This window comes from Nyctereutes procyonoides, unplaced genomic scaffold (assembly GCF_905146905.1).
Source record: "Nyctereutes procyonoides isolate TBG_1078 unplaced genomic scaffold, NYPRO_anot_genome, whole genome shotgun sequence".
Taxonomy (NCBI): Eukaryota; Metazoa; Chordata; class Mammalia; order Carnivora; family Canidae; genus Nyctereutes; species Nyctereutes procyonoides.
The window spans coordinates 30,948,972-30,962,946 of NW_026575121.1; the positions used below are offsets into that span (position 1 = coordinate 30,948,972).

At 37.2% G+C, this 13,975-nt stretch overlaps 1 protein-coding gene across 11 annotated transcripts in view; it reads left to right on the top strand.

Annotated features, from left to right (window-relative positions):
- SCEL (sciellin) overlaps window positions 1-13,975 on the top strand; it is a 111,037-nt gene that overhangs the window by 40,044 nt on the left and 57,018 nt on the right. For 9 of the 11 annotated variants that reach the window (XM_055335683.1, XM_055335692.1, XM_055335684.1 and 6 more), the window contains 2 exons: window positions 10,706-10,786; window positions 13,199-13,264. The exons of 1 other annotated variant lie outside the window; for it this stretch is intronic. In XM_055335683.1, coding sequence (XP_055191658.1) covers window positions 10,706-10,786; window positions 13,199-13,264 — 147 coding nt within the window. The remainder of the gene's footprint in view (window positions 1-10,705; window positions 10,787-13,198; window positions 13,265-13,975) is intronic. One more of the 11 variants, XM_055335688.1, reaches the window with a different exon arrangement.

The window sequence follows — 13,975 nt, forward strand, 5'->3', positions numbered from 1 at the left end:
CGATAAGACTCTCCAAAAACAGCTGCATGGGAGCCACCACCCAGAAGGGCAAGAGGGCAAGAGAACTCCTGAAGAAAAGGGAGACTCACAGAGGGGATTTTTATATCTAGGTGATGCCACTCAGCAGCATGGCAGGCAGTTTCTGGGTGAAGAACTCTGACCGAGAGCAGTGATTTGGGGTCTTTTATGGCTTCCAAAGTTCCAAAGTTGGACAGTATGGATGCAGAAAAAAAATCATAGCACAAAAATCAGTGATGGGATCATGAGAAAAGCATCAACATTCTCTGGGAACTCTGACATTGTAGGGAGAGCTTCTAACAAAGGGATTTAGGGAAGAGGTCCTGAAAGAGGTGTGGCATTTGGGGGAAAGAAAGGAAATATATAATCCTAGATTTTCAAGTCCAGGGTGATTTTAAGCCTAGTGATGCCTCCAATCAGTATAGGAAGAAACAGGAGCAGAATGGGGAATACACAATTGGTTTTAAGAGGTTGTGCAATGTTTTGGGCAGGTGGAGTCTGGGATACTGCAAATATATATTTGTGGAGGTAATCACCAGACAGTGGGAAATGGGGGAGTACTCAGGTAAGAGGTGGTGCCACAGATCCAGGTTTGGGAATGATCCCAGAGATTTTAAGTGTATATCTTCAGAAATGAAGTTACTTATGGAGAAAATATTAAATGAAAAAGAGAATGAAAGTTGAACCTTGATGTGTGTCCGCACATTAAGTGATGAAGGAGGAGCCAGAAAATTAAACTGCAACTAGTTCAATTGCGTGGTAAAGGTGAAGTGTGATATGCAGTAGGTACTGGGGAAGCAGAGTAAGTGGATACATTCTACATCCAAAATGAGCCCATTCTTCAAGATCTGGTATGAATCTTACTTCCACCATACAGCTTTCTTAGCCTGAGGTTGTTTTTGTCATCTGAACTTAAAAAACTTATTGTCGACAATCCTCACTTGGCAATTAATCGTCCATTACCTTAGAACATTACTTATTTTCATGGTATACTCATTAACTAGATGGCATCATCTTATAATTTTTTGAATTATCCATATGACCTTATCCATAGTAATTTGTTAATAAGTACATATTAATAAATGAATTATAACATTTCTTAATAACTACAAGATAGGGAATTCCTTCAACCCATTACTATATTTATTTTTGTAGTTAGGATTTATTCTATGTGCTTAAGCTATGATGACTATTTATATAGCTCCCTCCCTCCCCACTTCCTCTGTGTCTGTCTCTTTCTTTCCAAAACAATTACTGAGCTCTGACTATGTGCTAGGGAAGCACTTTGCTAGAAGCCAGGAATACAGAAATGTATAAGACCTAGTCCCAGTTTCAAGAAAGTCAAGGTATATCAGGGAGTCAGTTTGAGTCACGAGTGCTAAACATGAAAACTGGCCCCAAATGAGAGTGAGTCATTGAGGGTATAATAAACACAAAGTTGCAATAGTCACAAAATATCACTAGTGTATGTCTTCGGTTTTCAAGTTCTTAAACTTTTCCTCATTTGTGAGTCCTTCAAAAGAGTGATGACATTTGCCAAGCCTGAGCCAAGGCATGGATAACAGGCATCATTCCTGAGAAATATTTAGTCACGTCACAATGAAATGTGGACACAGCATTTCTAGGAAGTTGATGTTGAAGTTGCTTCTGATTTCAGAGTAAATATACTCTGTTTATGACACATTCAAGTGTTTCTAACTATGTATTTAGGTGACTTAGAGATTCGGTGGTTAAATGGCATGTGGCGCTCAATTAAACTCACTGAAGCTGAATTAAGGTAGTTGCTTAACAGACAATATGAATGTTTACAATGTTACCCATTATGGTGATACAAGACCAGCAATGAAGCCACTACTACCACCACCACTACCAAAACACTAATGTGTTTTTTTCTGGAATCATTTCCAAAGACAGAGAAGAAAATACATACTTCTGATAAAATTAAAATAGTGGAAACATACCTAAGGAATTTCTGTAGGAAATTGCTATAGAGTTAAATGCTTGCTATGTACTTTTATAATTTCTCATCCATATTTGTTTCAACCTCTTCCTCTTCAGTGGTTTTCACGCTCAGTTAGCTGATTGGTAGAGTTGAAGGAGGAAAGAAAATTCTGATTGAGATGTGAGTTGCCATGGCAACTTTGCTCTGGTTATATTTTTCTGTCTGTAACTATAAATGGTAAAATGTAACCTTTCTAATTATACTGCTACATTTTTAACTCTATTGGTACCAAACACTGCAGTTTGTTGTCATGGTAAATTAAATCAATATGTTTTATTTTTATCTCAACCAAAATCTTTATATTGACTAAAATCTGTTTTGTAAAACTTAAGATTCTAAGACTCTTAGTAAAATATCCAAGTACAGCGATTTAAAAATTTTATCTGAATGCCTAGAAATATCCATTGTAGGGGTTCCTAGATGGCTCAGTCGGTTGAGTGTCTGACTCTTGATTTTGGTTCAGGTCATGATCTCAGGGTTGTGAGACCAAGCCCCACCTTGGCTCTGGCTGGGTGTGAAACCTGCTTAGGATTCTCTCTCTCTCTCTCTGCCTCTTCCCCTCCCGCTCACATGTACATTTGAATGCTTTCTCTTTCTCTCTCTCTCTCTTGCTCTGTCTCTCTAAAAAAAAAAAAGAAGAAGAAAGAAGTACCCATTCTAGATATTCAAAATAATTAAAATGTTAACTTGAAATAAGGTCATTGTTTTTATATAGCATTGTTTGCTTAGAGTGAGGAGAAAACTAATTCAAAATATGTCAGTGAAGGGTTTAACCTTCAGCATAGAGTTAGTTGCTTTTTCAGTCCTATGAGGTCAACATAGACTGTTTCTGATTTCATAACACTAGTTTTAAGTAACTTAAACACATTCAAATAACAACCAACAAAGACATCTGTGCTTACCCCCACTCTAGATTCCACCAGCCTTGCTCCCTTGGAGCCCCTGTTGCCTCTACTGCTACTGAGGGAGCCCCCAGAAGTATAATGAAGTGGGGTATCTTCAGGTTCAGAAGCAGGGGTGAGGAAGACGCTGTGAGAATCAGGATACCTAGGGGTGAATGCCCTGCCCTTTGACAACTCCCTCTGCCCCAATCATAAAAATCAAATGGTTTGATTTCTTTTTTAAATTATTTTACCCTTTTGTAGTATTGTTTGAAGGTCTATCAACTAGAGACTATAAATCTCACCTCAGCTAAAAGCATGAAAATTCTGAGAGGTTAAAAGGGTCATCTGGTCATCCAAATCTTAGTTTCAATTACCTAAACCATGTTTTGTTTTTTTTTTTTTCTGCAAGAACTGGGCAGAATTAGGACATGCTAAGGGATGGTGGCTTGAATTTCTGAATAGGGGATGGCTTTGGAGCAAGAAGACAGGGCATCCCGGGTATGGTGTAGTGTGGGTGACCAGACAGTGACATAGGAACTAGGTTTCCAAGAGCCTAGAAGAAGGGCAGTGGGAAAAGTGGGTGGGTAGGGGGTGCAAAGACCCACATTTTACTTAAGAGTGTCAGCATACTTGGGGGCACTTCTTTGTCTTCTGATCATTCTTCTTCCTCTGTCAGGAATATATATGGAATATTAGCTACATGGAATCACACAGTATATACAGCCTTTTGAATCTGGCTTTCTTCACTTAGCATAATGCATGTGGGATTCATCCACACTGTTGTGTGCATCAGTAGCTTATTCCTTTTCATTGCTGAGTAATATTCTATTATATGGAGCCACAGTTTTTTTTTAGCCATTTACCTGGTGAGGGAAATTTGGGTTGTTTTTGTGGGCTTTAAGTTTGACATACAGGATTGAGGGCATGCCTGTTTCTTGGTGTGATCACTTCTCTTGAATAAATGCCTACAAGTGGGATTGCTAGGTCATATGGTAAGCATATGTTTAACTTTATAAGAAACTGCCAGTTTTTAAAGAGGCTGTACTATTTTGCATCCCACCAGCAATGCATGAGAGTTCAAGTTATTCTACTTCCTTAACATCATTTAGTATTGTCAGCTTTTAAAACAATTAGGCATTCTAATAGGTGTGTAGTATAGCTCATTCTTTTTTTAACTTATATTTCCCTAGAGACTAATGATGTCAAGCATCTTCTCATATGCTTCCTTGTCATCTGTGCATCTTCTTTGGTGATGTATCTGTTCAAATCATTGGCCCATTTTTTGAATTGGTTGTTTGTTTACTTACAGTTGACTAATTAACAAATAACATACTGCTTACAAGTCCTTTGTCAGATATGTGATTTGCAAATATTTTTCTGCCAGTGTGGCTTCTGTTTTCATTCTCTTAACAGTGTATTTTGCAGAGAAAAGGTTTTTAATTTAATGAAGTCCAACTTATCAAATTATTTATTTTTTTAGTGAATTGTACTATTGGTGTCACATCTGAGACCTTCTCCCTAATGCATGGTCACAGAGATTTTTCTTCTATAAGTTTTATACTGATATGTTTTATATATAGGTCTATGATCCATTTTGAGTGGACTCCTTTTTTAATGCTAAAAATTTTTACAACTTCACCTGATAATAATTGGACTGTTTTTTATTAGTCTTTGAGTAAATATCTAAGGACTTAAAGATGCTATGAATTCAGCAATACTTAAAGTTTTGTGTCACCTTTGTGTCTATTGACCAGAAAATATTGACATATTTTCTTATAAAGCTGACATGAATTATGCTAATTTAAATTTTATTAACTACAATTGCACCTACATACATTTGTAAAGTGCAGTATATAAATGTTCAAGGTGCTTGGTTTACAGCAAATGCTCGGGGCTCTGTGGAATTGAAGATGCCTTGTAATCATGCTGCCTTCCCTCAGTCATGTAATGGTTTTACAGCCACAGATCTAGACCAGTCTTCTCCTTGTATTGATAAAGAAGCAGAGGTTCAGAGAATCAGCCCTCTTTCTAGGGTCAAATTTAGTTAGTGGCAAAGCTAATCTAGAACCTAGGGCTCTGGAATTTGAGTCCAGTGCACACTCTGTTGCTGTGTTATGGTTTATTGAAATGGCTTCTGGCCACTAGAAAGTGAGACTTCATTATAGTAATCATTCTTTTGAACATATGCCTTGCTTTCAATGATATCTTTGAAAGTAGAGACTGCACCTTTTCTAGTTTTCGAATGCCCAATTTTGATCTACATTATTATGTGTCCTAACATTATACCTGGGTCATTTGTGGCATAAATGCTCATTGAGCTAATGTAATGATGCTGTCCTTGGGCAAGGAAGCAATGCAGAACAACCTGTCATTATTAGATTTTCACTGGGAATACCTGGAAGGGTATTGGTTTGATGCAGTATATTATAGAGAAAAACATATGAGATTCAACATCAGAAAAACTAAGTTGAAACCCTGGCTGAGCTACCAGTACCATGATGCAGGGAAAATAACCTTTTTGATTCATTGGGGGGAAAAAAAAACTCCGTGAGAAGGATGTTTGGATGGACCAAAATAAGTTTGTGAGAGCTTGGTGAAGTCAGCCTGGTACTGAAACTCAAAAAAATACAAATTCCATATCCTTTGTCATTGTTATTAAAAATTCTGTGTCTGGGAAACAGGCAAAACATGATGGGAAAGTGAAAACAAAACTCGTAGTTCAATATTAGAGTCAATTATTCTTGTTTCAACCTAAGTGTGTGCTGCAGTAATGAAATGCTCTTCACAAAGGCAGTCAAACAAGTCACAGAGCCAGGCATGTTGTGCAAAAAAGCCATACAAAAAGAAGTGACCTTTGTAGCAACATGTGAAAATGAAGTAATATAAGCCATTTCACAATGTTATTTCTATTAGCTCTGGCCTTTGAGCTATTATCTCCAAGTTTTCCTATTTCTTGTGAAAGCTGTCTTTTTATTCCTGAAAGTTATTTATTTATTTATTTATTTGTTTGTTTGTTTGTTTGTTTGTTTATTTATTTATTTATTTTACAATCATAGCCACTAATGTGGTGATATTGATCCTGCAAAGGTCATGTGGGCTTAAGGGAAAGACAGAGTGTACAGCCAGAGGTCAACTTTATCCAAGCTTAAACATTGCATCTCAAAGCAGTATTCAAACAGGATCATTCCACATGTGTGTCTCTTGTTCCCTTCTCTTCAGAACATTCCAGGCCACAGCTTCCTGCTTCGCTCTTGCATTTTAATCCCCCTACTTGGCATCACATCAAGCTCTTGGCATGGCATGAATGACTTCTCTCATTGCCCCTAAGGGCTTGGGTTCTGTCATCTGTGGCTGTCATTGCGGAGATGCAAATGAAAGCTCCTTTGAGATGAATTGAAGTCAATGTGGCATTGACTAGCCCCAGCCCAGTGGGGAGCTAAATGCAGCACCCTCAGAAATAAATATGCTCCTCTGCTTCACTTGGTCTTCACAACTGCACACCCACTTTTTCTTTCTTTCATCTCCAAACCATATCCACACTGTGTACGGGGTACCCAGGTCTACTTCTCTACCTATATCTGTTTCCCAGATATACCCAGTCAATATTTACCCACCTCTTTGAGGGCTAAGCCATCAGACATGGAATATACATAGCTTTTCAATCAATGTGATTCTGGCATAAGCAAAGTGTGGCACCATCATATTTCCCCTTTTTGTAATCCTCCTTTCCATCTTGCTACTTTTCTTCTACCTGTTCTCAGATATCCAGTGTTGTGCAGATTTATTATCCAGCACTGACCATCTTCTTACCCTTTGCTCTACCTCTGGAAGAAAAGCATATAATCAGCTAATCTTCCCTGATACACAAAAGATACATTATCACTTGTGATATTCCATGATTCCCAACACAGGGATATTTTTTTGAGAGAGATGATGATATTCAAATAAACAATGAACAATATCCAATTGTAAAATCTAACACTAAACCAGAATGGGGAGACTATTTTTATGTTAAATTGTTTTATATAAACTGTAAATCAGGCATATGATGTAACAACAGAACTCATAAGAGCTCCTGGCACCTACTAGGTATTCAGTAGGGGAATGAACAGTGAAGTTCAACCGGTCGGCTAAATTTGAACAGATTTCAGAAGTTTCAAGCCCCTTTTCAGTATTTATTTCCTTTCTCACCAAATAGAAATCCAGCCAATCACTCCTTCTTTCAACACATTTTTATTGGGCACCCAAATCATACACAGTCCTAGTAGTTGAGATATAACTATCCTAGGAACTTTTGGCCCAGTATGGGGACAGAAAATTATGTTTAATCCAGATCAGTGTAATAGAGCCATTAAAAGGGTGGCTAAGGAGAGACATAGGGATATATCTATCACAGCTTTGGTTACCACCAGATATAGTAATGCCCACGCCAAGTCTGAAGGGCAAGGAAGAAGTGTCCAGGGGAAAGGGAGAAGCAGGCAAGCCAGGGAGCAGAGAGAATATGGTGGCGGAAGTGGTTAGGAGTGCAAGTGTTTTGGCACAGCTACAGTATTGGGTTCATGTTGGGTAACAACAGCCATGACACTAGACATATAGCAAGCACTTACTGGAGCCAGACAGAGCTTGAATGCTCGGCAGGCTCTTCTCTTGGCTTCAGTGCCACCATCCACACAAGAGTCAGGAGACCAACCATGCTCCATGCTCAGCTGCTCCACTGCCCATCACCCAGACAATCAGTACCACACTCTGCTGAGAAAGATTTAGAACTAATTGCATCCTGTTCTCCATCCCTATGGCCATGGATCCCTCAGGAGAAGCCTGGTCTGACCATTTCTTGTCACCTAGACTAGCCTTATAGAGAGCTCTGTCCATCACTGAGCCTGACCCAACCTAACAGTAGCTTAACCACTCAAACCTTCTACAGTACCTCCCTGGATGTGTCATCTATTACTCTCAAAACTGGCAATTCTGCAGTCTCATCTCTGACAAAATAGCATTCACCTCTGTTGGGATCCTCCAGAAGACTCTGTTTCCACAGGGTCCCGAAGAAGAGGAGAGGTTCTGTTTTCTCCTCATTGCTACTACTTATCAATGTTACCTTTCTCCTCCCTAAAACTCCCCCATCTTCCTTGAAATCATGGCATAATGAGCTTCTTTTCCTCATTGCAGTTATCTGAAGGTCTTGGAGTCACTCACTTGCACTCTTTGAAGACTCTGACACCAGGCTCATTGTCTGTCTCACACGTATCTCCTACCATTATGATGTGTGGTGATTTCCAAACCCATATGAGAATCCTTCCCCACCCTGACTTCTCACTTTCTTTATCTTCTCACCATTGATCTTATCCTTTTCCCTACCTTAGCCTCTCATAGATCTTGCCCTTGTAAGTAACCATACAAATTTCAAAATTTCATTTTTCCCATTCTCCTACTACTTTCTATCTATTCCATTCAGCCCACTCTCTCCAGTCCTCTGATTCCAGAAGTTTCTCAGCCTTGCCCCCACTAACCCATTGATTTTTCACATTCCTTCTCCCCTCATATCCTGTTCCCTCCACGTCAATCTCAGATCCATAATCCCTTCTTATAATCACTTCCTCACATCCCACCTTCCTTTCCTTTGCCATCATTCTCTTTGTCACACTTACTTGGCTGAATTAGAAACTTAGAACCAACTCTCTGTTTTGTCTGCTTCTGCTCCCTAAGCAGCTGAATGTAGCAAGAGAAAACAATGGTAGTTAGCTTTATTTTAATTTCATGACCACAAACCTCAACTGAGCCATTGGTGCTGCCCAAGGATTCCTATCAAAACATGGAGAAGGCTTATGGAGCCAGATTTCCTTGTTTAGATTCCTCCTTCTGCCACTTTCCAGCTGTATCATTATGGGATATTTATCTTCACTTTCTGAGCCTCAGTCCTCTTGTTTGTAAGGTGGGGAGAAGAATGACATTTATCTCTGGTATCACAGTGAGGATTAAATGAGAGAGCTCTCTGTGTTTCCATCTATGACCAACCAATCATCCCACCTGTGTCTGAAGTTCCCTTACTTCTCAAGTCTCTTTTTTTCTGCTCACTCTCCTGCACCATCAAAGTGAGGCCCTTCCCTGGGTCATTCCCATCACCATGTGTGCATACTCCAGTAGTCTTCCTTGACCGACTGACCTTCAGGAATCTATCTATTTTTCTCTTTCCTCTTCACTGCAGAACACCTCTATCTCCCTTTGTCTCCAAAATCCATTTCTATAATGTTTTGTTCACCACTGCTCTATCAAAACTGCACTTATCGATGTTACCAATGAGCATTATCTTGCCCAGACCATGGAAACTTCTCAATCCTTGTTTTATTTGATCTGTCCATACCATTTGGTATGGCCAGTTCCTCCTTTCTTAAGACTTCCCTTACTTGACTTCCAGGGTGCTAAACCCTCATATTTCTCTTCTTTTCTCCTTGACCATTTCTCCTTGGATTCTTTTGCTGTTTCCTTCCCATATTCTTGACATCTAAATACTGCAGGACTTAACCCTTAGCCCTCTTGTATCTCTATCTGCACTGAGTCCCTTGGTGATCTCACCCAGTTTCAAGTGTCAAATGTCATCTCTAAGTTGATGATGCCCATCTTTACATGTTTTTCCTCCAATACTCTCATGGCTCATTTTATCATTTCTTTCGAGTCTTGGCTCAAATTTCACCTCTCAAAGAGACCCTCTCATTTTATATAATAGTGTTCCTGCACCATCCCTCTCTATTCTCTTACTCTGTTTTATTTTATCTGTCATACATTGATTTGTGCATTGAAAGCCTTTTGAGAACAGGGAGATTATCCACTTTGTAGAACACTTTGTACATAGAAAGCTACCAATAAATGTTTGTTAAATAAAAGCATGATCTAATTCTGAAAATACCTGAAAATACCCCAGCAATCCTATGAGAAAGGTCATTACAGATGAAGAGATGGAATCAGGTTAACCCATTATCACACAGCTGGCAGTTCAGACAACTGGATTCCAGGGCCTACATGTCACCTAGCCATGCTGCAAAAGCCAGAGGTTACCTGGAGTCTAGATCACATGTGTACTTTTACTAGGTATTGAATTTAATAGGGAGCTACTGTAGTAGTGGTGAGGGAAGAGGGGTGACAGCCCCTGGGATAAGTTAGGTGGTGACTCTATCCAAAATATGTACATAATTGCCTATCTGCAGTTCCTAGGTTATCAAATCACACTGGCTCAGAGGCTGCCTTGGCTCTCGGTTGGAAAGTTTAGGCTGACAGTATATACACGCTTTGCTAGAAGCAAACTGGCCTGTGCTGCCAATATTTAAGTTAGATTTAGTTAAGAGCTTCAAATCAACTTTATCATGAGGTCTGTAAAACTGAAAACCTTCCTCACTGTTCCCATAGCAGCCAGATGGTCGACACATTTCTTGAAGAAGATTATATGTTAATGCTCAAGAACCATTTACTATGCTCATACACTGCTGACCCAAAATGCCACAGCTTGAGCTAGTCAAGCAAAATATTAATCTTTGAAAAGGACACATTATATTTCAAGCTAGTGAAAGAGGCTAAGGTTTCCAAAAATCTGATTAAATGAACTTTGAAAATATTCGTAATTTAAATATTTGACTCTTCTAAAATTTAGTGCTGTATGGATTCTGGCCCTTCAGCTACCTCATATGAGGGGGGGGTGGTATAAGATGCATGAGTTATTTCCATATAGACCATAAGTACATTCAGTTAATAGATGCTAAAATTTGCCATGTTTCCATGGTGAAATGAATTGCTGTTTTCTGTTTTAAAGGGAACCAACTGTTCACCCTCCAATACCTCCAAAGCCCAGTTCTCCTGTTTCATCTCCTAACCAGCTGAGATGGGAGAACAGGTGAGACCTGGCATTCCAGAAACTTTTGCCCAAATGAGGAAGTTAAAGAAATGAAAGCAAATGAATTATGACCTGTTTTGTGCAAAGCATGGGTATGTTTTGTGCACACATTCACAGAAGAAGCATGTGTGAAGCTTTTCTAATTCTAATTGCCAATACAAATGCATGTTTACGTTTGCCTTTGAATACTTACGGCCATTTCCTGTCTTATGGAAATATACCTTCAAAATAGAAGCTGAACAATATTCATGTCCAGGAAGTGTTTATCCTCACATTTCTTCTAATTTATGTATAAGGAAGCATTATATAAGGAATCTCTTTCTGTCTCTGTGTATATAAATATATAATATATAAATATATATGCATACATATGTAGTATTTGACATATGTAATCTAGATAGAAACTACATATATACATGCATTTGGTTTATATTTACTCTTAGTTAAATTTCCCATTAAAAGATACATTTTCTCTTTATATATTTTTAATATATTATTTATTTATTTATTCATGAGAGACATAGAGAGAGAGAGGCAGAGACATAGGCAGAGGAAAAAGCAGATTCCTTGCAGGGAGCCCAATACAGGATTTGATCCCTGGAACTCGGGAACACTCTCTGAGCCAAAGGCAGATGCCCAAAGAGTGAGCCACCCAGGCGTTCCTAAAAGCTACATTTTCTGATGAAAGATGTTCTTAAAACTGTATTACTACTCAAACCCTCCCTTATATTAGAAATACTTTTGGGTAGCTCTTTAGTCTTGTTTTAGCTAAGGAATTTGCAATTTATTTCAAAACTATTATAATTAAAAAAAATCTTCTAATTGTCTCCAAATCAAGAAAAAAAGACAGACTTGCTTTTCCATTTTTAATCTCTGACACTCTATAATTAATACTTAGAAACAAATTCAAAGTTCTGAAAATTTTCCCATGTGTTTCTGCTAAACTGTTTAATAATCTTGAGCTGTTTTTCAGGACATGCATTGCACATTTCCATTATTGTGAGATTTAAAAAATGATTTATCATTGAAGACTGAATACATTAGATCCACTTGGTTGCCTGCCTTTGATTCTTTTGTATTTTTGCATTTTGATGATGATTTTTGTTGACAACATGAAAGAAAATTCTAGAATTATTCTTCAGGAAGAGAGTAACTTCAGCTAGAAAATGCTGACTGGGCAGCAGGGCTATGTGTAGCATTAAGTGTTTAGCCTATTGAGTTAAAAACCGAAGTCTGAATTTCTATTCAGTGAAACTTCACAGGATCTTTGAAATTTTGTCCTTAGGATGAGGAGATTTTTTTTCCTTTAATGAGTCAGGAGAATACTTCTTCATTGAATTAATGAAAAATATAAACTAAATTTATAACTTTTTATTTGTGCAATGGTTATAATTAAACTCTTAAAATAACTTTTTAAGTTTTCCATCTTATATTATTTTTCCTTAATATAGTAATGAGAAATTAAATATTAATTTGAATAGGATTTTTTAGAGGGCCTTAAATAAATTGGCTTTAGTATTATCTAAATTCTAGTCCAAAATCAGTGACCCTAGAGCAGTGAGCTTGTGTAAACTCAAAAAAAAAAAAAAACTAAATTTCACGGTAATTGGTCTAATCCATTTTTACTACTTTAATTTCTTTCTTCTAGTGATCTTAAAAATAAAATTAGGACAACTTGCATGTTTTACATCCTGATTACTTTAATCACAGCAAGATGATTTTAATGAAAGAATATGAAAGGAAAGTGTTTCCTATGTAATTAACACATGTCCTCAGGGGAACAAAAATAGTTGAATATAGTTTTTTGAGAACAAGCAAGAATGTATAAGTAGGTCAATCAGATACTTAGGAAAATAACAGAAAAAAACCTCATCATAGACTGTGACAGAATCTAATATCCATAAACTTGTTCTATCAACTCAGTGTGGTCATTCTCAATGTGGTGGGTGTATTGAAATCTAAAAAATTTCCCATCTTATTTCAGCAAATATGTCCCTTGATCATATTCAAATGGGGGTAACATATTTAGGAAAAAACTATTCCTTTGATGCCTGATAACAAAAAAGATTCTTAAGAAATATGTATGAAAATGCCTTATTGATGATTGGAGACTAAGATAAAAATGAACATAAACACATTTAGGAAAGATATTTCTAGGCATATCTAGTGATTAAAAATGTATTAAAACATAGGCTAAATTGCAAAATTATTATATTGGACTTCAGATTTTCAAATAAGAAATGGTTGAGTTCTAGCCAACTGAAAGAGCTAAGGTAAAGTTTGTTATCTTAAGTGGTGCTCTTGGTTCAACACACTGTAATCTTTTTGAATATAAATGTTTCCTTAAAAATTTATATTTAACAAAAGTGCTTTCTTACCTAACAGATATTATCTTTAACTTTGAAAATATAGGCAGATTTGTCCAACTAAACCAGGTGTACATACAGAAACCAACAGATCCACTGAAAAAAGTATAAGGTACAATGATCTCTATATCTATGTAACTGTAGAAAGTATAATGTTTGCCTAATTAGAATACCTAAAAATGCCAGACAATTAATAATAAAAGAGACAAAATCAGTTCTCCAGCTGGCTTCGATATAGTGAGGAATAAACATTTTTTTTCGTGTACCTACAGAATTTTATTCCTTTGATTTCTATTCTAAGCTTTACATTAAGAAAATAACCAACATTGTCTGACCGTGATAGTAGAGTAAAATAAACACCTTAAGAAAGGAAAATACTTTTTATTCCCAGCACTTGTCCAAAGGACAGTGATATAGTTTTGTTGATATTTAAATGTATAGGTGGAAATGTAGTCATTTGATTGAACTTGCTCTACAAAAGCATTGCTAGAATTAGCTGTATAATAAGGCCATATCCAGTTCTATCCACATCATCAGGAAAAGCCTCACAAATTGTATTGATCTTTGGGTCAGGTTTCCCCATGACAGTCCTGATTTATGCCTGTTGTCTTGCACATCCCATCTGGTATAGTATGCATTTTGGTTATATCCTATTTTTATTTTTTATTTTTTAAAGAAACCACTATTTTGATATCAGTTTTAAATGATGCTATTGCTTATCAATATGATAAATAAGTTTCTAATTATTATGTTAAAAAAACATTCCATTAAATTTACCATCTTATCCATTATGACCAACCAATTTTTCAAAGTGCAGAACTTA